The 25,862-nt window shown below is 40.8% G+C and overlaps 1 protein-coding gene across 3 annotated transcripts in view; it reads left to right on the forward strand.

Annotated features, from left to right (window-relative positions):
* Window positions 1–10,058: 10,058 nt before the first annotated feature.
* The window catches only part of lsp1a (lymphocyte specific protein 1 a), a 28,062-nt gene continuing 12,258 nt past the window's right edge, over window positions 10,059–25,862 (forward strand). Inside the window, exons 1-6 of one of the 3 annotated variants that reach the window (XM_026364913.1) lie at window positions 10,059–10,357; window positions 19,489–19,635; window positions 23,587–23,980; window positions 24,125–24,264; window positions 24,419–24,659; window positions 25,377–25,514. In XM_026364913.1, coding sequence (XP_026220698.1) covers window positions 10,299–10,357; window positions 19,489–19,635; window positions 23,587–23,980; window positions 24,125–24,264; window positions 24,419–24,659; window positions 25,377–25,514 — 1,119 coding nt within the window. In that variant the 5' untranslated portion in view covers window positions 10,059–10,298. Of the gene's footprint in view, window positions 10,358–19,488; window positions 19,636–23,583; window positions 23,981–24,124; window positions 24,265–24,418; window positions 24,660–25,376; window positions 25,515–25,862 lie in introns of all 3 variants that reach the window. The other 2 variants (XM_026364911.1, XM_026364912.1) reach the window with 2 other exon arrangements.

A 25,862-nucleotide genomic window follows, 5' to 3' on the forward strand; every position in this document is an offset into this window, starting at 1 on the left:
GGAGACGCCTCTTGACTTATTTTTGGATCATGTGACTTCACCAGACTCCCTTTAAAAAAGTTGCGATTTCTCTGTGCCACCAGTCGCCGGGCTCAGTCTACAAACAGCTGAATGTTTCACAGCATTACTGAGATAATAAAAAGACTCGTCAGCAGTTTTCTGTCCACTCAGATGTTGGCTGGGATAAGGACAGAGTTTTCTGTTCAGGTTTCATCTCATCTGAATGTTTAATCCCCAGGATAATAATTACCACTTCAAATATTCACACGAGCTGAAAACTTTAAGTACAATAAAACTTCTATCTAAGTAACTACTAAAACTCTACGTGTACAGAATCAGAGGAGGAGGCTATAGGCTGTCCTTTCCACTAATGTTGGGTCCTTAAGGGGTCAAAGGTCAGAGGGCAGGCAGGAGTCATACCTGTCCAGTATGGCTCTCTGAAAACTGATACTGACATTCTTGAAGTGAAGCTGCTCAGAGATGATGTTTAGTTCAGGTGTTTGAAGTAAATCGTGTCAAATCTGAATCTTAGAGTGTTAAAATGTTAAAGTTGATGTTTTCAGGTCTGAACCAACTTTTACACATCGAGCAGTTTGACGACAACACAGACAAACGTAAAGAATTAAAACGTGAAGCAGGACGTCCTGCTGCTGCAGGTTCAGTTCATGGACTGTAGGGGGCATGTTTGTTCTGGTTTCTGCTCTGACTGAGTTTAGATGAACTTCACTTTCTGTCAAGGTGCATGAACAATTTCTACCTTTGTTCATCAACTGCTTTTGTTATTTCAATTCTTTCTTTAACTTCAACATGTTCTGTAGTAGAATATAAAGATGGGAAATAGATAAAACTGACAAACGATTTGTCAAAGGCCACTTAAAAGGTCAATATTAAATAAATCTGACCGTTGATGGAGGCTGTGTTCCAGAACCTTCATCTTCAGCTGTTGTTTGGGGCCGTTGTTAATGACATGCTTTGCTGTAAATGTAAATTTAAAGTTACTGTATTCTGTTGGGTGAGTTGATTTAATCTAACTCACAACAATACAAAAACACAGTCTGCTGAAAATAATCCAATATCCAATATCATCACACTAATTGGCTCACTCCTGGCTCCAATTAGCTCTTGGAGAAGTCATTAGGCTGGGGGTTCACATACTTTTTCCACCCTGCACTGTGAATGTTTACATGTTATGTTCAATGAAAACTATTACTAATGTTTGTGAACTATTATTTTCAGCAGACTGTGTTTTCCTATTCTTGTGAGTTAGATGAAGATCGGAGCACATTTTTTGACCAATTCATGCAAAACTCCACATAACCCCAAAGGGTTCACATACTTTTTCTTGCCACTGTAAGTTGATTAAGCTCAAGTTTTATGTTAGAGAGCTGAACTGAACCCTGAACCCTCAGTGTTTTAAATGCAGCTGTGTGTCCACAGGAATTTCCCTGAGGGGATTAATGAAGTATCAGTTATTATTATACATGATACCCCCCCCCCCCCCCCACCCCCTCCAGGTTTGGTGGTATCTCCTCTGTTTTACCTCACCGAGCAGGAATGCATCATTCCTGCTTCCTGCTGCTTTAATGAGGCTGCATTCCTCCATCTGAATGTGGAATCACTGCTGCATTACTCCATCAGTAAACTCCACACGTCTTCTACTCGTCCTGGTGGGGGCCGTAAAATAACTAAGCTGCCATAAAGACCGTCCTGGCTGAGGCTCGTAAAAACCAGGAGAAGGTTCAGGTGGGTTTACAGTCCACAGTAATCAGTTGTTCTCTTCTGCACCTACCACAACTCAGCTGTTCTTCACAGTTTGACTGTTTCCTCAGCACAAATCTCCACAGACAATCCTCAGCCCTCTGTTCTTCAGATATTTTGTATATAGTGAACAGTGCATGGTGTCATTTTGCTAGAACAGCCACCGTTCCTTCCTGTGTCATCTGCAACTGTGTTTGATTCACATGTTGCACACAAACCAGGACTAAACTGACAAAGTCGTGGGGCTCACAGTCAGAAATCAAGGGATATGAATAGTTAAACTTCACATTTCCTCATAACCTGCTGTCAGTGCATTACGGAAGTGAGCAGCCAGAGGATGAAGAGGCCTTAAATGGAGCTGGAGCCCATTAATCCAGGTTTTCTTCTGCAGCTACATTCAAGGTCAGTAAATCATGTTAATGGTTCCTCTGAGAGATTAAATACAGATCTGCTGAGTACAGAGGGTGCCCAAGCCACTGAAAACATCGAACACGTAATTAACCAACAACCAGCTTAAGGCAAAGCTCGTGTGGTAAAAACATTTCAAATTGCCACGTGAACAAATCCTGAACTGTGTAAGTAAATAAGATCAAACTGAATGAGTCACAGCAGCCGTGTGGAGAACTGAAAACTGTTTTAGGTTAAAACAGTGGAAAGAAAAAGTCTTTCTGCATAAACTGATCATGAAATGTGATCTGAGCTTCAGTAAAGTCTCAAATATCCACAAACGTGAGCTGATAAAACACAAACAGTCCTCACTTATCATGTCTTTGTGGGTCGAGGCAGATGGCCCCCCACCCTGGTCCTGGTTCTGCTTGAGGTTTCTTCTCCACTGTTTTCCAGTTTCTTGCTTAAGGAATTGTTGGGTTTTATCTGTGAATTGAAAAGGTTCTGATCATATTATATGAAGTGCCCTGAGAGGACTCTGAAACATACAGAGCGATGGTGGAAAAAGTAAGTGAAACACTGTTTTACCAACTGCTTCAACCTTCAGCAGCAAAAACCTCAAGTTCTTCCTGTAGTTGTAGTTTGGACCTGAACTACATCCAGAAGGAACTTGGACCATTCTTCCTCACAGAACTGCTTCAGCTCAGACAGATTCTTAAGACATCTGGTGTCAACAGCTCTCTTCATCCCACAACATCTCTGCTGGGTTCAGGTCTGGGCCCCGACTCGGTCACTTCAAAACGTGGATTTGTTTGTGTCCCAAAGAGAATCAGAGATTGTGTGTCAAATTTTCTCTGTGGCTGTCAAACAAAAGTGAGTTCAAAAACAAATAAGGAAATAATTATATTTCATCATTTTCTCGTTTGCTTCACATTGGAGCATTTTCAGCCAAATCACCATGGCAACATGACGTAACAGAGTCTGTTGAGCAGCATCCGCAGATCTGTGCCGACATAGAAACTTGTCTTTATTTACCACCACAAGCAGAAACATAAGGTGAAGTTCTCCAATTAAACCACTTGAAGGATTTTAGCAGCATGAAATAAGTTTGTCACTCGGTGACGGTGGAGTGTTACCATCACACCAACTGTTTACAGTAAACAGCCTCAGACCTTTTTCTCAGGATCATCATCCTCTGCGTCAGCTTCTCTCAAACCGGTTTCTATATCCAAACAATCTGAAACTCAATCCTTCTAAAGATATTCACATCAGACACGGGTTTGATTCCCACAGTAGATCTGATTTTGTTTGTTTACTCTCATCCAGTTGTTTCTTTTATCTGCATCTTCATGTGTTTCCATTAGAGATGGAAGAGATCCAAACAATTCTACCTGTAACAGTGGTTTTGTTTGTGTTGATGTTAGTTTCTATAGGAACAGTAAAAACCCTGATCGATAACGAAGGATCACATCTCGAGAGCTTTATTTGTGCTGCAGTAATCATTGTTTCCCTCAATTATTATGATCATGATATTTAAGGAATTCCTTCAAACTTAGCACAAATGTCCTCTAAGACCCAAGGATGCCTTGATTAAATGTTGGAGGTCAAAGGTTACCTTGTCAATTTTTGTACAACCTGACTGGTTCACAGAGACAGAGACGGCAGCACTGGTGAAGCCAGAAATCAAGTCGTCTTATATGGCAAAACAAACAAGAAAATAAAATACAAGCAGCATTGGCAATAACTCACAACGTCCAATAATCAAGTTGCATTGCTGCAAAAATGTAAACAGCTCAATCTAATAATTTAGTCTAACAAATCAGCCAGTTCACGTTCAATGGAAATCAGGGACTAAAATATATATAGTCTATATTCTATAGTTTATATATTAGTTATTTATATATTAGTATGCATTAATTCTATCTATCTAAATAATATTCAACATTTACTTCTACAGAAACAGTAAAGTAACAGTTCAGTTGATGAATGAACATTAATAAACATGGTTTCATAATGTTAATGTGAAAAGTAAATACAACTGATAAATGCAAACTGTAGCAGAGGTAAAGTATAAAGTTATCACATCCACCAGTGAGTGTTTTATCTTTTCAAACTGATCCTGAACTCTAATGGTTTTGGTTACTGACAGGTGATACCATGCACCTGATCAAATGATCATGTGTATGTTCTTGTACCTGTACCTGATTCCTTCCATCAACGTGAGAGGAGCCGTGTGGTTCAGCTCTTTGGATCACACAAGCTGATCTGGCTGCTGAAACACTGCTGAGCCCTGAGAGGAGGAGCTCTGGCAGCTGACAGAGGCGAGACAAGAACACATTCTGGGTCGTAGGTCGGCGCTCGGATCAGCGCCACTCCTTGCTCTGATCCCTCCTCTGCCCTGAGTGAGTGAGGAGTTAGGAGATCTGCAGGAATCGACTGTTCTTTCCCATCAGTCCTGGAACTTTAATCCTACTTTAGCCAAATAAGCAAACAGACTTTTTTTAAACCTGAAACTCTGCTGGAGAAGCTGATCCTCCAGGAGTTACTGAGTTATACCTGAAATGTATGATTCTTCACCAGCTGGGCTTTATAACTGTTTTAGTGTTCGTATATGGATCAAATACATCAGAACCGTGTACAGAAGAGATGTTGGTAATTGTGTTTTTAAATGAAGGATTTTGTACAGATTAGGAGATGCTTTCAACAGTGTTTGCATCCTAACTTCCAGGTTTGCTGTGACATTGTCTTTGACCCCTGTGTTTCCTCCCTTAATGAGACGATCCTTCATCACCTGGTCTCCCTCACCTGTCCTGGCACCTATTTAACCTGCTCAGCTGCAGTGTCACAGACTGTTTGCAGCCTGTTACCTGCCTGAAAGTTCTGTGTTTGAAGAAACTTAGCTGTTATTCTTACTATTTACCTGTTTCATGCTCACCTGACAGGCTGAGCGGCCATCTCGACTTTTCCTCCTTTCCATCTGCAATCTGAACTGTTTTCTTCTCCAACCTACTTCTTATATCTTTTTTAATGTAAAAATAAAAAGAAATCAAGTACTATGATAAATGTATTATCAGTTCTTTATTCCTGATGAACTAATCAACTATTTAAATAATATCCGGGTCAAACCGAGTCACTTCCTCTTCTTCACTAATGGAGTCATGAACTAACCTGAACAAATTAATTTAGGTTGTAAACCTCTGTCCCACTCTCTCACTCTCCGTATTCAGTGGTGAGTTAAATCAAGACCTTTTATAAAACCCTCAGATTGCTTTGTGTAACATTTATGAACCCTTGTTAGCCATTAGCCGTTAAACCATTAGCCGCTAGCCTGCTAGCATACATGTTAGCCGCGTTGTCATTAGCCATCTAATTTCATTCAGAACTTCATTGGAAAAAATATCAATTTAAGCAGTTAGCGTTTTTTGTATGTGTGTGTGTTTTAACTGTTACAAAGATATTTTAATTTAGGTTGAGCATTAGAAGCTTTGCTGATTTAGCTATGTGTAATTTTTCGAATTGTTTTAAAAAGATGTAATTGTTGAATGAGAATTTGAATAACTTCACTAATGTACGACAGAACTCTGCAGACCTGGAGTGAGGTGAGAGTCAGAGAAGTGAACTGAATTTAATTGAATTTTATATTTGTACTTTATGATTGGCATGTCGTTACCAAACATTTCGTTCCTTAACGTTCCTCATTAATATTTACTGTGTTTATCCACTCATATATGCTGCACTATAAGTGCTGGAGCAGACATTTGGCGTGAGCACCTATAGATGGACATAATGGATTTGGGGGAAAAATAAATTAGATTTGTATTTTTGTTCATGAGACCATTCAGGATCCATCATCTGTGAGCAGACATGTGGCTGATAGTGCAGCTAGTTTCTATCAAACAAAGGTGAGTGACTGGGGTGAAGATGGACAAGTGGTGAACTCGGGGAGCTGAGACACATACGTTAATAACATGAGGACTGAGTTGTTAGTTTGAATGTCTTTCAAGATGAGGTGGTGACTGGATGCTCACATGAGAAAGCAGATGAAGTTTGACTTGTATATTTCAAACGTATGTTCAGGCAGCGTTGCCTTGCTCGACATGCTGGCTAGCTGCTAGCTTGTGTTGTGGCCTAGTTACTTGTGAACAAGCTGATGCAGAAGAGGATTAACTGATTGGCTTGTTGTATTATCTAGATGGGATAGGCATTATTGGAGGGTTGTGTTTACTGTGGGGATTCTGGTGGTTCTGGGATGCTCCAACACTGAACCTTCTGGGCTCCCTCTCAATACCACCAGTTATTAGAGGGTGGATGGTTGAGCAGGCTTCGCTCTGATGCAAATGCCTTTGGTGCCAATTGGGGCAGCTGCAGTAGGTGCTGCTGTCTGTGTGAGCGTGGGTCAGGTAGGATTCAACGTGTGTTTTCAGTGAGCACCAGGGCAAAGAAGGTTGATTAACTCATTAAGGCACGCCTGATACCTCTCTGTAGGGCTGAATAATGGTTTAAAATAGAATTTTAAGTTAATATAATTATAAACGTCAGTACTGAGCTTCCATAGAGTCCATGTGAATGTCACGAAGAAAAGGAAAACCAATAAATCTCAATGTGTTTCGAACAAACAGCTTGTTCCATCATCTCTAGTGTCTGAAACCTCTTAACAATAAATCATTTCTGAAGTTTACAGGATAAATGTGTTTAAACTGGTATAAAACATACAAAAACACATCCTTCTGTACTGTTATTTGAAACTATCATCACATCAAGAAGTTTCTAAATGTGCTCATAGTTCCAGAAGCTTTTTATGTCGTCTGTTGTACAGACTGAAGAGGAAATCCAGACACTAGTAAACTAAACTGTTTTGACAAAATATAAAGAAATCTAAATATCAAAGATTAATGTAACTTGACAAAACACGGGAGAAGTAATTGTGATTTGGAGCTATAGAAATGAACTAAATTGAACAGTTTACAGGAACAGACAGAGCATCTCATTTATTCCTCTTTTCATCTGCTGATTGGTCCAACATGTGCTTCACACACTGAACACAGGAGAGAACATTCACTGACGTATCTTAGTGACTCACCTCATAGAAAATGATGTAAAAAAAATGTCTGAACAAAAAAACATTAGAGTTGTTGCTATTGTTTTTGACAAAAATAAAGTTATAATGAGCAAACTGCATACAAATAAAAAAAAAGGTTGTTATGACATCATGATTTCAACTGTGACTAATTGTGCAGCACTAGTTTAAAGCAGATTGAGACCTTTAGTATTTCATCCAGTTTAAGCTAATGAACTTTATAGAGATGATTAAAGAACAAGTGATCAACAAAGGAAAACAAAGGTTGTTCTATTGTTTCCTTTAAAAATATTTAATCTGGATTTCATTGTGCTTTGACTTTGGGAGCAACAAACAGTTGAGTTTACTTAAATACAGCTGTGAAAACGGTTTCTGATACCACAGGACATTAGAGACACTTCACCTCCTAAATGTAAAACCACATTGGACTGATAGTGATTTTTCCATTCATACCTGGCATCAGCAGCTGACCTCCAGCCACTGAAAACCAAACGGAGCTGCACGGGCTGTTTGCTTTGAGCTTAAAGTGAACCAACAGGCTGAGATTGTTGTTTCACAGCTGATGGATGGAAGTGTTTGTTCTCCAGCAGGGAAGGTGGAGGAGATAAAACACAACTGTCTTTATTAACAGCTTTCCAAACCTGAGCTTTTGTCCAGGGCAGCAACTAATCAGTGGAGCCAGACCAGTGGCTTTAGACCGAGGCACTGAAACCAAAATCTGAACTAAAGAAAGGGAAGATAATATTTTTAAATCTGCAACGGGTTGGTCCTTAATTCAAATGTAGTTTTATATATCATTTAACAAATGTTAATACATTTTCTGCTAAAGCATGAAGTTCCTGTTTCTACTACTACAGGTGTTGGTAGAGGTGTGCTCTATGTCAGGTCACTGGAAATCTGAATATTATTTGTTGGATTTTGAGAAATATAAAGAGAAAGTTTGCTGCTGTGATAAATCAAGTTGAGTATTTTGAGTGTGTGACTTGTAAAAGCTGTTGAGTTTTTCACCTTTTGGTTCTGTTTGTTTTAGAGTGTCTGAGTGTGACGGTGTGTTCAGGTCAGCTCATGTTTGTTGGAAACAGCAGCTCTGTTTTATGAGCTTGTGCATGAAGAGGGGCGCCCACGCCATGAATTCACCTCCCAGAATGCCCTTTTGTCTGACGTGCCACCAAGCAAGGCCTACCAACACTTCAGGGGTGAATGGTGATGAGTGTGTTACTGTGGAAACAGCAGCGTGTTGAATATCTGAGGCTCTCTGGGAGGAGCGGGCGAAGACAAAGCTGCACAGTATGTCCAAGTGTGAAGGGCAGAGAGAAGGTTTCATAACCTGTGGACGGTTTGCCCACAAATTCAGCCGAGCACGGCCGAGCCACAGATACACAGGGACTCTTCTATTATACTATTATAAAAAAGATGGTTTTACTTATTACTGTACAGAGGTGTGTGCTCATATCTCTCACTCTGCATATACAGGCTGCCTTTTCATACAGAAGGCCTTTGGACAGTTCAACAAGCTGGTTAATGTAAGCTATAGCATGTACTTCTCTTAAAGACTAATACTAATGTAATAAATAAAGTTTGGTTGATCATAAACAATGAAATCTATAATTTGTCAAATCATTTGCCAGCAAATGGCTGTTTGTTCCTCTTCGTAGCGTTTCACTCACATGCTCAACTTCAACAATCAAAGTTAAGCCATTGGGCTCAGAAGGGAAATGTCACTTAGTGTATTTAACCAGTGTCCTGACTGGATCCTTCTTTAGGTGATTGACTGAAGCTTTCATATAATTCTTCAGCTGCTCAACAGTCTGGTCAGACAGTCTGACAATTTAAGAAACAGATCTTTACTATAGACTATCCACACATTCTGTACACAGTGAGGTCTGTTATTGTCCTGGTGAAATATCCACTGACTTCCCAGGACTATATGTTGTCTTGATGACAGCGTATGTCTTTCTACAATCCCAGTATATATATCTGCATCGATGGGCCCTTCACACATATGCAGGGGGCACTGATGCATGCCTAGATGGTATTTTACTGTGGCACAGAGAACCCAAACACAACAAGAAACTTGGACTTGGCTCAGGTCGAGAGAACTCGTCAGCGTTTCTGCAGAGAATTGATATATGGCTGCTTTGCATAATTGAGTTTTAGTTTGCACGTCTGGATGCAGCAGCAGACTGTTTTCCAAAGTACTTTGGAGCACATGGGTATATTCAGCATCGTATCAGGATGGTGAACAGTCGATTGCTCTGTTTTCTGCTTTTGGCCATTGCAAACTCTAAAATTCCCATATTCATCATATAAAATATATTTAACATACCTTTTTTATGAGAATATAGGAATAGTAATTATACATTTATAATTTTCTTTTTAACCTTTTCCTCCACTGTCACATGTTACTCTTGTGCTGTTGTGTACTGATGTTCCTTTAAAGTAATATTTAAGAGTGGGACTGGAATTCATGGGAGTTTGTTTTCCTCTGCCAGCATCAGAGAGAGATAACAAACGGCCTCTCTGCCTTTGTTAACTGTTGTTACTGTTTGCCGCTAATCTGTAGTTTTGGCAATCAGAGGGAGATTGAAATGTTGGGGAGGGGATGGGAATGGTTTCAGTAGTGGATTTCATGGGGGGTCGTCTTTCATTCCCCCTCGGGGGAAGACGGCATAACGGAGAAAGGCAGTAAGAAAGAGAAAAAACAGGGGGAGATAGATGCTGGGCCCCGCTGCTCTGAGCCCTTCAATGAAAACCACATGTAGGACAGAGGGAGGGGGGAGAGTAATGACTAAAACCCAGCCTCCAAGAGAGAGAGGAGGGACTCGCTGAGCTCCGCTGACATTCCCAACGAGAGCAAGAGAGAAAACTGTGTGTGTGAAACCACTAGAAAGGACTTTGACTGTAACACACACACTCTGAGCTGTGGCTGCAGGACAGAAAGCTGCCTTCAGTGTCGAGGTGCAAAGAAGACGAAGAAGAGGAGAAAGTTGTTCCGAGTCACCACTGTGATCTGCTTTGTTTCTACCAGAGGGAGACAAGAAGAAGAGTTAGACGAAGTAGACAGACAGAAGCCAATATGTCCAACGCGCTGCTGAGAAGAAAATCCAGCAAACAGGGTTTACAAAACCTGATGAGGTATGTGCTCAGTCCTTCTGTTTGTTTCTGTTGAACACAGAGAGAGAAGCTGCTCAGGTTAATATTTAAACAGCATATACACAAAAACTCAGTTCAGTTAGAGAACGAATCAGTAAATGTATGAAACCCAGTTATAATATCTGCAATTGAGGACAAAGAGGATTGTTTCACATCTTAAGCATGTGTGTTTCTGCGGTAAACCCGTCTGTCTAAATGGGAACAGTGGGATTACTGGGAGTCTTTTGGGTCATGCAGGGTTTTGGGGGGATTTGGAGGTTTTGAATCGACTTACCTCCTCTCACTAATTAATCATAACAAAGACATTTATTAAAAACTCAGTAATCTTTATTATTTTGTCCTGAAAACCATTAAAATCATGTTTAATTAGTTTCAGAATGAGCTAAACCGAGACTGGAAATGAAAAACCTTTCATTTTTAGTGATTAGGGAGAAAACTAGTCACGTCTCGTCTCTGAGACTGAGGCAGCGCCTGAAGCTTCTCTGTTTCAGAGAGAGGGGAAGTGGTGTCGCGACCCGTGTCAGAGGTGAGAGGTCACCTAAGTCAGTCTTTTGTTTTCTGGGTGCTTACAAGTGGCGGCACGTCCTGTCTTTTGGGGAAGATATTGTTTCTCATCCTGTGTTGGGCTCCAGTGTGTCGACTCTGTGGTTTGTCATGAAGGAGATAACGTTTCATTCTGCTGCTCTCACTGGAATTCACATGCTTTTAATAGGCATATAGGAATAGGAAGAAAGGAACTGTACATTTATGTTTTGGTTTTTTTTTTACCGTTTCCTCCACTGTTTACCTGAAAAGGAAATTCTTATCTTCACTACTGTACTTTCACTTTTATTACATGATATGGACTCAAATTCCTTTAAGACAGAACCTACCTGTTGTCCAACATAATACTCAACGTGTTCTGTAATAGAAGAACATGAAGTCTTGTTGAGTCTCCCTGACCTCCCTGACCTCTTTAATGATCCACGACCCTGTTTCCTAAACAGTATGTTACAAAACCACTAAATTGAAACCACAATACATTTTATATAGAAATCAGTTGCCACAACTTTCTGTTAATTAATTGATTAATTATTCATAGTGAGAACATGTTGACCCTGAATGTAAATGAGAAGTCATAAACATATTGATGCTGAAGATATCAAACGTTTGTTTTCTGCTAATATATCATTAACACTGCAGATTACCTAGATGAGGTAGGTTCAGCCAATCAGACACTGTAGGTGCAGGATTGGTTGGAAGAAAAAAGCAGGACTGTGGCTCATGAGGACCAGGGTTGATGCCCTCTGGTTTTGACTTGGACAGCTCTTGGTTTAAAGAAAGACTGTTTGACTTCATAGACTTCGGATACAACACCTTTATTTACCTTTAAACAAAACCATGATCTTCCTCTGACCTTAAGTGCTTTTGTTGCCTAAACGCGATAACACACATGATTCTGGAGTGATTATTATGACAGTGATGCGCTTCGCTGTCATCCATCAGAAGTCAATAAATACGCAGCGGAACATGATCCAGACAGTGTCTTTTAATACGTCTTTGCAGTTGTGATGCTATAAGAGAAATTTGTTTCTGTTTTTTATTTTCACAATTGTTAGGAGGTCCATCGTGTCCTAAGGAGGCAAATGTATCCAACATATCACCAACTAATGCAGTTAGAATATCCTCTAATAGGCTTGTTTGTTTTTCTTCTTTCCTATTAAATCATGTCATGCATTACTGTTCCATTACATCATATCATCAGGTCATATCGTCCTGACAGCTTTCCCACTCTTTCTTCTGGTGTAGCCAGTGACTTACGTATTACTCAGGAGTTTCTTCAGGCAAACCTTTGTCATACACTATTACAGCAGTGAGTTATTGCCTGTGAGTCTGCTCGAGGCGTCTCAGTGAGTCTGGAGGTGTTGTAATCAGTGAGCTCAGTGTAAACCTCTGAGTCACGGCGAGAACAGCGGTCGGGCTGCGTGTTTATGAAGCAGATAACAGCTGGAGGAGGCGGCATCTTGCTCTGATTCAGTCCACTCAGCAGACTGGATCAGTCTGGAGCAGCTGACATCAGTCAAAAAAAAAAAAGCAACTGACTCCAGAATCACGCAACCTAGGCATCTCAGCTGTTTTACATCCATCACCAGCTCCGTCAGACGCCGTGATTCATTCTGCATTTTCATGTGTTTAGTTGTTGAGTTTGGTTTTATTGAGTACCAAACATATGTCCCTCAGACTAACTAAATCTCTGTCTCCCTCTGGTTACAGCGAGGAGGCGTTTCCATATTTACCTGAAAAGATTGCTTGTATATCATCTAGCATCTGTTATAACATCACACTGTAGCTTCAGACTCAAACTGAGAACATCATCTTTAGAGGAAATCGCAGACTGGAGCCAGAAACACGTTATCAGATTGGTTCTCCCTACCGCTCATCTCAGTGGTGGGAGACAGGTATGCAGCGAGGCCGATCTGTTTTTAATCTGCTCTTTCTGGGAGAAAGCGCTCGCACAGGTGATGTCATGCAGTAGGCATACCTGCTTCAAAACAGACTGCGGGATGTGACAGCTGAACTCTGACCCTGAACCCTCACACACGGTGGGTGTCCTCAGTGTTTACGATACGGGGAGATAAGACACAGAGGAATGTTTTGATGGGTGGTGGGAGTTGAACTGCCCCCCTCCTTCTGCAGGTTGTGTGCATTAAAATGACAGAACAAAGTAAACAGAGCAGTTTCCTGTTTCACATCTGTGAGAACAGAAGACGGGTTTCTATCAGTCTGACCTCACTCGATTGACTTTACTCTGCATGTTGTTCTAAACATGCTCAGAGCTGAAAGTTCTCCATAGTTGATAAACTGATTTCTCAGTTTAACCTGTGCTATCACAGATTGAAGATGTGCAGCTTAATGAGGTGCACATAACAATGGCAAATGTAATTTCTTATAATAATGAAATATAGTAAAGAGATTATCCTCGAGATCACAGTCAGAATCAGTGTTAATATTTCTTTTTTGAAAGACACGACTACAGACAGATGCAAAACAATCCCAGAGAAACAGAAAACCACCACAAAGAGACATTTTATTAAATTAACATTAATGCAACATGATAATAAAGCCACAACAACGTCAAAGAGAAACAATAGCAAATAAAACAGGAATACAAAGACACAAAAAGACATGTATAAGGAGAAAAGAGACTTGATGAGAAATAAAACAACCACAACACAACAATAAAGAGCCAAACTTCTACAAAGACGCAAACCACGAATTAAAACTACCACAAGAGGTCCTTCATAGGAGGAATAGGGGGCCATTTTCTCATACTCCACCCATTGCACTGTGAATACACTGTATTTCAGTAGAACTAAAAGTGAATTATTAAGAAGAAATGAAGTAATTTATTGACATGATCGAATGATGTGGGAACTATATCAAAATGTTTACCCTCACATGTACAAATATTCTTCAGTGAATAGTTTCCCGTCATTTGTAGTGTCATTCAGAGTCTCATTTTGGACCATTTTAAAGATTTGTCTGCAAATAGATAAAACATTTTATAAGAAAGAAACCTGTGCTGCATTTATTCTGCTTTGTTTAGATCCACAATGAGCAGATATTGTTCTCAGTCCTGTGTTTTATTGTGTGCTGGCTTGGTCCTCCACTAAAATCCTGTGTACAAAGAAACCTGCAGGATACTCACACTTCAGGGATCAGTGGTCCATTTGTGCTCTGCATGGGGGGGCACAGACACTCAGACATGCAGCCGTAACATGGTGATTACTGTCTGCTTTAGGTCTCTGGGGGGTTGTTGGACTTCTGGTGCATGTTGGTGCAGTACATGTGTATCTAGTTTTTCTAGTTTGCAGTGATAAGGTGAATAAATCATACGGTGCTCAGTGTCTGTTTTCTAAAACACCAAATGCTAAATACCCATACGTAGCCTACAGAACCCCATGAGAGGTGAGGACCAGGCACGTGGGTGTGATGACGAAAAGCTTTGAACAGTGTGAAAAAGTTCCTTTTTATTTTACAACCACTGAACTTTGAACAGTGTGAAAGCTGTCACATTGAGACAAATTCAAACACAGCAGCAGCTGTTCGACCCGACACGTCCTGCCCCGTGCAGGTCCGTCCACACTGCTGCGTCCTCACAACTCGTCTGGTGACTTCTGTGACTTCTGGCATCTTTTTGTTGCTGTGTCAGAGTGATTCAATATCCTCCGCTGTCCTGACTTGTTTCAACACAACACTGACTTCATCTCACAAATGTCTTCCCACCATCCTCGTCTATCCCGCGGAGCCCGGCGGGCTTTCAGGGCTGACAGGAAACCGTGTTATTATTGTGTCATTCAACCGAGTCATCCAGCCGATGACAGCATGTGTGCTTACAAAAGAGCAGCTCGGGGTTTAATACTTGGAACCTTTTTCCATCCTCACAGTCAAATCCCTTTTTCACTCTCATCCTGTCGGACAATAAAGTTAAAGCAGGGACAAGTGCAGACAGATAGAGACCAACAATAAGTGGTTTAGTGGCTCTGTTGGCAGGTGGTGGAGCTTTTATCTGGTTTGTGGGTATGTGAGTGCTGGTTGTTGCTGTGGGTTGCTTCTAATTTTGGTGATCACAGAACTGAAGGCGTCTTCTTCTTTTATAAAGTCTTTGTGCCACAAATCTGTTAGCAACCAGTTGTGTCTCCAAAACACTGGAGAACAGTTTGTTACTTAAAGAAACAGTCCAACATTTCTGGATATCTGTGCGCTCTCGTAGAAATTAGAAGATGGACATCAGTTAATTTGTTGACGGTGATGCTGCACACCTCCGGGGCTGCAACTGTTTGTATTACTGACGAGATCAAATATTACAGAAGATCAACGGTTGTTCTCGTGTCATGAGTTTAGTATCATTCATTTAAATATAGAAGGTGGAAGCAGCAAATAAACAAGACATGACTTAAATAATGAATTCAATACCAAAACAGTTGAAGACCCAATATCTTACAGATATCTCATGAATTAAGCAACTAATCAGACGTCATCCTGATCTGGAAAATCTAGATGAAAATATAAAATTGAAAATATAAATATAATAATAAAATCTAGATGAAAATATAAAATTGCAGTGAATAAAATTAGTGATCAAGAAGTTGGACTTCTGATTTCTTTTGTTACGGAACTAGAAAATTCCTGTTCTGCTTCCTATAAATAACGAGCAGAGTGGAACTGTTTACTGTAAATGCACCATAACCTGGTGTAGACACTTGTAAGATGGGCACAAAACAAATGTTTAAGAACGTACCCGGTTTAATGTAGACTCACTCTGAGTAAAGTTGGTTCTCCAGGGTGGTTCCATTTCTCACCTGACCTAAATAGGCTCATTTGGTGGACAATAGAAATAGAATAAGATTAAAGGATAGAACAGTCACAGCCTGCTCACCCTTTCTCTTGTCCACCTAACGAGGTCAGGTGACAAGTGAAACTACCCTGGAGAGTAAGTTTGGATTCCTTTCCTCAGACTGAAGAAGCTGCTCGCATAAGAACAAGAAAGACGTCAAGTTGCCGTGACTCAACTTTCTAAACACCTGTCAGCACTAAGTCTGTCTGATTTACATGTTGTTCCTTTACTTAATCCGAACTTTGTCCCGACAAGTTTTATATTTTCAGGTTCATTTCCAACTTTGATTGTTACAAACATGTTTTGGATTTTTTCCTCTGGGTTTTACCTTAGAGGTAAACTGTCCTACGTCAACGGTGAAGGTTGTTGGCGCTGCCCATGTTCCCTTTTAAGAGGTTTTCTTTGTTCTGTTTGTCCTTCTGTCCGTTTCTTAGTATTGATATTAAACACATAGGAGTGTTTATTGACTTTTCAGCTCAAGTGTATCTTTCTGGCTCAAGTCACTTTGCTCATTATCTGAAATGTTCATGTGTCAGTTTACAACAACAGAAAACCTCAAAGTGTTTGGTACTTACACAATTCTTTAATTGTGTGTTGAGGCGGTTTTACCCCGAGTGGCTTTATTCAACGATTACATGACACGAGCGAGAGAAAAGACTTGGTTTTGTTAAAACGCAGGAGAAGGAGGAGAAAGTAAAACTACCCGTAATCCTGGTGCTTTAAAATCTCTCTGAGGGGGTTTATCTTTTAGTCTGTAGCAGGTATTTGATCCAGTGCCAAGGATGACAGAATCCCACAGCTCTGATTACAGAACAGAGACATAATGAGAGGGCAGAGGAGAGAGAGTTTATCTCTGAGCAGGTTTCAACACTTGCTGAAACTGCCGAAAACACAATAAACCAACAAACTAGTAACCAGGACCTGCTCCGTCAGGGCCACGTACATGCACATAAGTCTGAAAGTGCCATGAGAAGCTTTTATTTTGAAAGTCCATTCTTCATGTCACATTGTCACAGAGACGTCTGCTGCTCTCTAAAACAAACACTGCTGGATTTTTCCCTTGTCTGCACTTTTCTGACCCTCATCTAGCTGTGCTCTGGCCTCCTGTGCTCTTTTATTCATTTCATGCCAGGCCTCAGGAAGGAAAGAGAAATATGGAAGAGGTGGAGAAGGAAGTGATTCTCATGCTGATGAGTGTGGAGCTTATCAATATTGTGATTCCAGATTTCCCCATGTGTCCAGCTCCTTATAATTAAATTAAGTGGAACAATCAGATGCAGATAGTTTAGATACTGTGGTGAAATTTCCTTCCTGTCAGATTCAGAAACAATCTGTGCCGTTGCTTTTTAACTTGTTAGGAATCAGTAGCTCAGCTCTTATTTTCACCAACTCTGGATGGAAATATCTGCTCTTCAGCTGCTCAACACGCTCGGTTTTCACCAGCTGCTCTCTGACTGTGTCCACAGCTGCTTCCTGCTTTAGCTGCACATGAACCAAAACAGTGACGTTGTGGTCCGGACACTAAACAAAGAGCTGAGACTCACTTTAAAGCTCATTAAAGCTGAGCAGCAGCTGATAATTGTCTGTACTGCAGGTTGATTGTTTCAGATGTGTGAGTTCTGCTAAAGCATGATATGCAGCTCTATGCACTGAATAGAACTGGAGAAATTTCTCACACACAGTTAGCGTTGACTTAGCAAAACAGGGAAAAACATTTTAACATCCTGGAAAATAATGTTGATTTTTTTTTCCCACTCAATTTTCCACAGTAGCTGAAATTAGGTCTGATTGTTCAGGACCTGAAAAAGGTTAAAACGAGGGATAAAACACAAACACCGTGGGGTTTTGAACGCACCACTAACCTGAAGTTTGAGATGACGATGCATGTTTGGTGGAATCACAGTTGTAATGTTGCTTAATTGATGAACTTCAGTGAATTGTTGTTGAACACAGGAAGAACTACGAGTCGGAGAGAAGTGACGCTGCAGCTTTTAATTGTGTAAAATGTTTTATCTGTGATGCTGAGGCTCTGAGGTCTCAGGCTGCTGCACCTACACTGATCCATCTGGCTGAGAAAGAGTGGAGGAACAGATGGAGGCTGGGAGGCATTAGGGATCCATTAGTGACCCAGAAGCCAAATGTGAGTCTAGTAACTCCACTCCTGAGCGACCACATGGAGCTTATTGACCTGTTGGTCGTCCAGACGTGAGCTCTGAGGCTGAAACAGGACAAACATCAACACAGGTCATGAACCAGATCACACACTTAAAGGTTTTAGATGGACTCAGAGCTTCTGGGTAAAAGCTGAAATCCACAACAGAGGGTATTTTATCCATTTTAATCTAAATCTTCTAACACTGTTGTAAATGAAGAGAATTCATTTGTGGATTTAAGAGCATTTTTATTTATTGTAATCTCATAATGACGAGATCTCCATTGTGGGGCAGTGTGTCATTATCTGTCCAGGCTCAAGCAACTATAAATAAAACATAAGCATCATTCATGTATGATAAAATATAATTAGAGTAGCAAAAAGCTGTCAAACTGACGTCGCCTCTGTTTTTGTTGTTCATCACTGATGTTTGAATTTAGCTGAACCTACATTAAAGGTGCAAAAAGTAGTTAAATTATCACAACTACACAAAGTGCTGATGCTGCCGGGACTGTAAATGTAAAACGTGTTTCAATCAACACAACAATTAAAACCGATCCCAGAATCTTTCTTTGTATTTCTAACACAGACTAATCTGCCCAGTATGAAATGAACAGTGGGAATGTGAAGTTTGATTTATATTGGAGGTTTAAACCTCTGCTGGTGTAAATCAGGGCGTTGTTCTTCTTCGGCTCGTCGTCTGCGGATAAATAAAGATGAACTGAGTTTATAATAAATGTGGTGATGTCATGTTGACTCGTGTTTATCCTGCAGATAAACAGCAGATGTTTTCAGCCTCTTCACGACTCAACAGACTCTTTGTTGAGACAGTGAAGAGGCCTGAGAGACGTCGATGACTCGAGAATCAGCTACACCACCGATGTTTCTCATTTCATCTTTTGTTTCTTAATCTCCAGTGAAGACAAACCAGCGATGGAACATGTCATCTATGTGGAACAATACACAGTGGAAAATTAATTAGTTAATTAAATGTAAAAGTTCATAATTAGTTTGTTTTTTTCTTAACATAAACATGTTGAAAACACTTAAATAAAACAATTATTAAAACCAGAACTGCATCAGTCGGCAGATTTAACAATCGATAAATCAACAAAAACTGAATCCACTCTACTGTTTCTCTCAGAGTCCAGATAGTCTGTCTCCTCTTCTTAAATGTGATTACTGCTGCTTTTCTTTGTTTAATGTGACTTTAAATAAAATGGTTCCAGTGACGTAAACAATACATTTACGTCATTTGTGTGTGATCAGTTGACTCGGTAATTAAAATCATCATTGCAAACACAGTTATCAAATCATTTTTCAGCACATTTATTAAAAGCTCCTTTTACAAAACTAGTTGTTGATCCCTTCAAAAGCAAGTTGTGTTCATTATACAATATTATTATTATTATATTATCAATAGCCTGACAACTTTATGACTAACCCTAACCCTAACCCTACTTGATAAAAGATATTTCTCTCATGTTTAGTATAAAATATAACGTCACAAAAAGTAGATTTGTAAGAAACATATGAAGGAAACTGTTAAAATACTGACATGTTTCACTTTTTCTTTACAAACAGGCTGACGGCTCAGAGGAGCATAGAGGACGCTGAGGAGATAGAGAGAGAGCGTCGACGTCGAGCTCGAGATGATTTTCGCCGGCGGAACAGCGGCTCAGCACCTGAAGAGTCATCACCGGAGAACGAGACGCCGGCAGAACAAAATATGTAAGTAGAGGCAAAACAAAACAAAACAAATAAAGGTAAAGTCGATTGTTCATCAGCCACCTCATCACTTGTTTTTCCTCCATACACTGATAAAAATGTTTTCTAGGCCTTTACTGTGGCTCCTTCCTGGTTTTCTAGTTTACATGAGGCAGCACATGAGTTCACCTCCACATGTGACAGACCAGCTCTCAAACTGGCAGCTGCAGTTTTCCCTCAGTAGAAACCTCTGTCACAGTTTACACACAGAAATTACACAAAAACATCATCACCGACCGGTTCAGGACCGACTGAAGTTGCTCAATTTGGGCCCAGTGTCACTGATTTCCTAATTGGACAAACGGAGCCCGGCAGCTTCATGCTGAATTTAAGTCTGGCTTCATTTACAATTTTAGCCTGTTTCTCTTTTGCTCATGCAGTAGCAGTAGCTTCTATCCAATGTTAATAAGCCCCACATGGTTTCAGGGGACATGTTGCTGTGTGTCACCATAAAAATGTACGTGACGTCAAATGGTGGCTGAATTCCTCGTCCATGTGATCACGAGAGCCCAGGAAACATTATTCACTCATTGGTTTCATGTCCACCGACTTCCAGAACAGATCTTTAACCGTGTGACTGTACGTTTTCCAAACCTTAGTTTGTCGTCATGTTTCCCAGCTGTGCAGCTTAAAGCTCGACCTGCTGCTGCGGTCGTTCCCTCCCTCCTCACCGCTCGCTGTAGCCTCGCTGGTTTACACGGTTTCTTGGACGTCTGCTTACATAAAATAAACGTTCCCATTGGGAAAATCTGCAAACAACTCTTTTCCTTTGTTGAGTTGATGTGAAGTCAAACGCACAGATGTCTTCTCATTACACAACTACCAAAGGATGTTCACTCCAAAGTATCTCGATGAGAACTCCCACCACGACTTCAGACTCTTAATTACAGCTCTCGCCTCCAACACCTTCAGCTGGTTTCAGGCTGCGGCAGCTCCACTGCAGCCTATAATCATACGTTCATCTGTATGCAGCGGTGATGTCATGCTGTTTTGAAATCCTCTCTTGGTAAATTGGCTGCAGGATTTCCTGCCACCACAGAGGTCAGAGGGCACATGTGAACCCACGGATGTTTGTGAAAGAATAGTTTGTGGAATTGCAACATCATTCCTCTTCTCAAGGTCTTTAATATTAAACTGGAATGTTTTATTTAGAGCACAGATCACATACCTTAATGACGATGTAATCCACACTTAATAACTGAATGTTGACACACAGAATAGGAAACGGCACAATTATCATCTAAAGGAAAAACACACTGAAACCCAGAAATACATTTTGTGGCTTTTTTTAGTTCTTTTGTGTCTTTTTATCTCTCTCTTCTCTTTTTGTTTTCTTTGAAGCTCTTTTTAGTTGTGGAAGGTTTGAAAGGTCTGGTTTTAGTTGTTTGCATATTTTGCATCTCTTTATACTAAATCTTCTGTCGCTGTTTAATCACTTTTTATTGTTTTATCTCTTCTTAGTCAGTTTAAGTCCCCTTTTAGCGCTTATTTATCACTTTTATTCTTGTTTTCAGGCTCCTTTTAGTAGTTTAACATCTCATTTTAGTTATTTTACAACTTGTTCGGTGTCTATTTTTAGTTATTTTATGTCTCATTGACACCTCGAGCCCATCGGCCTAAGCCCAGCCTGCCTGTTTAGTAGGTTTAATGTCCAGAGTCCAGCTTGTGTTTTCTCCCAACTCCAGGTTCAGTCCAGTATTTCAGTCCAGTGACTCGGGCTCTAGTGCAGGTTGTCAGTCGATCAGCACAAACACAAAGGTATCAAACATGACAACCCCTCTGTGTCAGAACTTCTTTGACTCGTCCAGGTGTCGATTTCACAGATCAAACAGCCGACACGCAGAAACAGAAACATGACCTGTCGTTAAAGCCGATTAGCTGCTCCCATCATGCAGTTGGGCCTCCAGCAGCCAACTGAGCGTCTTAATCATCTGAGGAATGCTGAGTGAATTCCTTTCTGCCAGCTCCTAGAAACACAAAACACACATTACTTTTAATCAGCGGGGGGAGCACTCTGTGATAATAGTGATCCCATTAACAGCGTTTTACACTTAACACGAAGTTAATAATTAACTTAAATCAGAGTGGAAACATTAAATAACAGCAAATGAGATGTCACTGAATCGGTGGCTGTTTGACGTGTGCAGAGGGAGGCAGCTGATCGATCAGGATTTAAAGCTGCACTGATCAATATTTTTCACATTAATAATGGATTAGATGGTCGTGTGTACTGTTAAAGTTCTTTGTAGTGACAGAGATTTGTTATTTTTCTGTAACTCTGCTGACAAACGTTTCACCTTAAATTCATTTTTAATGATTAGTAAAACATAAGGGCAAAGAAACACTTCTCAATCTAATTCTCATTGTTTAATAAGTTTTATGTAATCTAAATTATTACTGTTATGATGTGTTTTTGCAGCCTGAGGATTGTTCCTGTAAACTTGTAAATAAACTCTGCATGAAACTGAATCCCAGGCCAGTTCTAAATATCACAGCATGTGTTTCTGGACCATTTCCATTTCCTGTCTTTAGTGGTTGTTTTTTCAGCTCCACCGGACGCTAATCGTTCTCTCGTCAGCTGCCCTCTAATGGCTCTGTGATTATAGGACCTTATCAGAAGAGGAATGTAATATACTGCAGTGTTCAATCTGCAGCCTTTGGTGAAGAGACGTGTCTGGAAACAGCAGACAGCACTGACACGTACCAGCTGTTAAACTGGGAGAACATACTGGTGACAACATCAGTCTGCACACTGGGAGTGGAAATGTTGTGTTGATGGTGGATTTGGAGAAACGGTGATGTAGTTGTCCAAGTATTTTTACTGCAGATCAAGTGTTGGTCGTCATAAGCTTCAGTCTGATAACAGCTATTTATAGAATATCTCGAAACTGTAACTCTTGGCTCTGAGTCCAGATTATTTAATACATTCTGTACAGTGTTATTTTTCCAGTACCAGTCTGAACACTTCCTCACAGCCTGTGTTTACTGAAGCACTGAAAGCCTTGTTACAAAAATCACTTAATGCCTTTTGATGAGCAGAAACTGAAATAAGCTCCTGCACACCAGATCAGACCTGCTGTCAGGAACACCGTGACCGAGACGACCTGAAACAACAATGTTTTGTTGCCTGATGTCAATTCTTCTGGGCCAAAAAGTGTCTAAACCTGCAGGCAGCAGCCTTTTGCACACACCACTCAAGAGAAAACAGGACTGCAAACAAAGAGGCAGCATTTTAACACCACTCTAACTCACCACAGACAGTTTATAGCTACTTCTAATCAAGAACACTGATAAGAAGATACGAATGGCACTAGGGTCCATTTATCTTTTCACCCAGGACTAATCTAAAATCTAGCTGAACCATCAGCATGGAAAAAATAAAACCAACTAATGTGTTTGATTGGTTTCGGACAGAAATACACAGCCCCATCCACACTCTACATTACATACAACATCAGTCTGATTTATCAGGGAGAGGGACGGGTAGTAAAGTAAAGTGAAGCTGCTGGAGCTGTTTCCAGAGGTTCCATTAATCTTTTCACGTTGTGATGTTGTGACTCTCTTGTTACATTCATCAGTACATTAGAAGATATCGGCTTCTTTGATAAGAAGGAGATTCTGTCACTAAGGAGCTGAAGCTAAAGATTAAATATGGGAAAGTCTGCAGCTTAAATCGTCTCTGTCTGTTGTCGTCTCTATAGTGGTGGAGGGGGTTGAAGTCTACTGTACAACTTGTTGACGATATTGTTAATCACAACCTCTGTGTGTGTATTTTACTTCATAAAGCCAAAATGACCTCTGCTCACTGACCTTTCCAGCTGCACAAAAAAATAGAGTTGAGGCACGTTTGTATTTTAGTTGAATATCATTGGAAACTTTAAAGTTGTTCAAAGTCTTTGTTTTGTGCTTCAGCAGGTATGAGGGCGACCTGAAGCCGAGCAGCTCTCTGTCCCTGGAAGAGGACGAGGGCTTCAGCGACTGGACTCAACGCAGAGAGAGACGCAGGCAGCAGCGACTTCAGGAGCTCCATCAGGGAGCCGAGGAGGAGGAGGAAGAAGAGGAGGACATGATCAACAAACCCATAAAAAGCGCTCAGGTCTCCATCACGTCTTCAGTTCGACTGCAGAGACAGCAGGAGGACGAGGAGAGACAGGCGAAGGAAAGGATGGAGATGGAGAAAAGGAAGGAACGTGAAGAGGAGGCGATCCGAGGTGAGAGGGCGAGGAGGGAAAAAGAGAAGGAGGAGGAACAGAAGAGGAAGAGGGAGGAAATGAAGAGGAGGGAGGAGATTCAAATGCCAAAATCAGAGGTAGGAGTCAAAGCTCAAGTATTCTGTATTTACTTCAGTTTGTGTTTAAAGGTGCACAAATAAAACACACACAGCTGAGTTTGTGTCCATTTAGATAGTTACTGTATGGATTCAGGGCCCTGACCTTACGCACTTCATGTCCAGGTGGAGAAAAGAAAAGAAGTGAAAGTCTCCTACACATCCAAGGTTTTTCTTCATCAAGAGCCTAAACACAGCAACACCAACGGAGACGCAAGCAACGAGGAAGTTACATCATACATCAGCAAAACAAGAAGATCCATCAGGTCTGTAGTGTGTTTAATTCATGGTTTATGATGATTGACTTTTTAAAGTATTCTCAGAAGTTGGACAGAAAATGTTTCACTGTTCAGAATGTGCATCAAAGCGTGTTTGAAAGACAAAATGAAAGTGTTATACATTCAACTCCCTCTGTTTCAGCAGATCCGTGGATCCGGAGGAGTCGGAGGCCATCCTGGAGACGGAGCAGCGCCTGGAGAAGATCCGGCGGAGCCTCCAGGCGAAGGAGAGCCAGGAGATGGAGCAGCTGAAGCAGCGACAAGCTGAGGCCGAGCAGGAGCTGGAGGAGCTGAAGAGGAGGAGGGAGGAGCGTCGCAGAATCCGTGAGGAAGAGGAACGCCGGAGGGAGGAAGAGGAGCAGCAACGGCTGGCCAAAGAAGAGGTGACCATGCTTCATTAGATATTTACACAACTCTGAATTCAGGAAATGACCTCCAGCCAGGGGTCAAAGGGTTCATTTATGGGATATTGTCTCTTTAAGAACTTTCAGTAAAGTTCAGTTTAAAGACATAAACCTCAAAACTCCATTAACCTCCATTAACTCCCAAATTCCTCTTTAGTGCCTTAAAACTCAGCTCATAACGTGCTGAGAGGTGAAATAAAATCTGTGACCAGAGGTTACAAAGAATATTTTAGATTAAATAGATTAAAATAGATCAGTTCAATGTAAAACATGTTTTGCTTATTTTAGTTAAAGGTTTTTTGTTTTACATCACGAGACAAAGATAGGAACTAGTTTGGTGAGGAAAGTGAAAAATCTGCAGTTGAATATTTTTCTTTGGAATTGGTGGAGACCAAACCAGAGCTAAAAGATTTTAATATTAATTATAATATTACTACACCTTTACTCATACAATACATAACCAGTGTAGTGTTTTTAAAATGTTCTTCTTTTAACCACATTTAAATAAACATGTCCCAGTTTTAAACTAGTTTTATCCAATGTGCAAGTGATCATGTTCACAAACAGCAAAACAAACATGCGTGTCTCAGGTCTGTGTATGGACAACACACTCAGCCTTAGCAGTAGGAGCTGATGAGAATCAGGCAGCGTGATGTCGTAATGTGCAGCTCAACAGTGTTTGTGATGTGATTCCAGGAGGAGAGGAGACGGATGAAGGAGGACATCGAGAGGAGGAGGATGGAGGCAGCAGAGAGGATGAAGAGCCTGAGTACGTCCAGTGTGGAAGGAGACGAAGCGTTCAGTCCCATCAGTCCCAAAGCTCCCACACACAAGGTGAATAACACCTGCAGAGCTGGATACTGATTTAATTTTAAGTTTTCACACTCTGATAGTTTCTGTGACTGTGACATGGAGTTTCCATAAATCCCAAAAGCTGCACATACTTATTATTCTTTAAAGACACAAGTTTGTCAGTTTCTGGATTAAATCGGAGTCGTTCAGGCGAAGGCAGCAGGTTACACAGCATACAGCAATGGAGGGTTTTACTCGCAGCTCAGAGTTTGAGGTGGAGTCGTGAGGCAGCTCATTCCTGCAGAGGTGGAAGCTACAATTACTGTTTCTGATCACACTGTGATTATCTGGACAAACAGACAGGACTTTGGGAAAGAGAGTTTCTATTGT

Source organism: Anabas testudineus, chromosome 6, assembly GCF_900324465.2.
Source record: "Anabas testudineus chromosome 6, fAnaTes1.2, whole genome shotgun sequence".
NCBI lineage: Eukaryota > Metazoa > Chordata > Actinopteri > Anabantiformes > Anabantidae > Anabas > Anabas testudineus.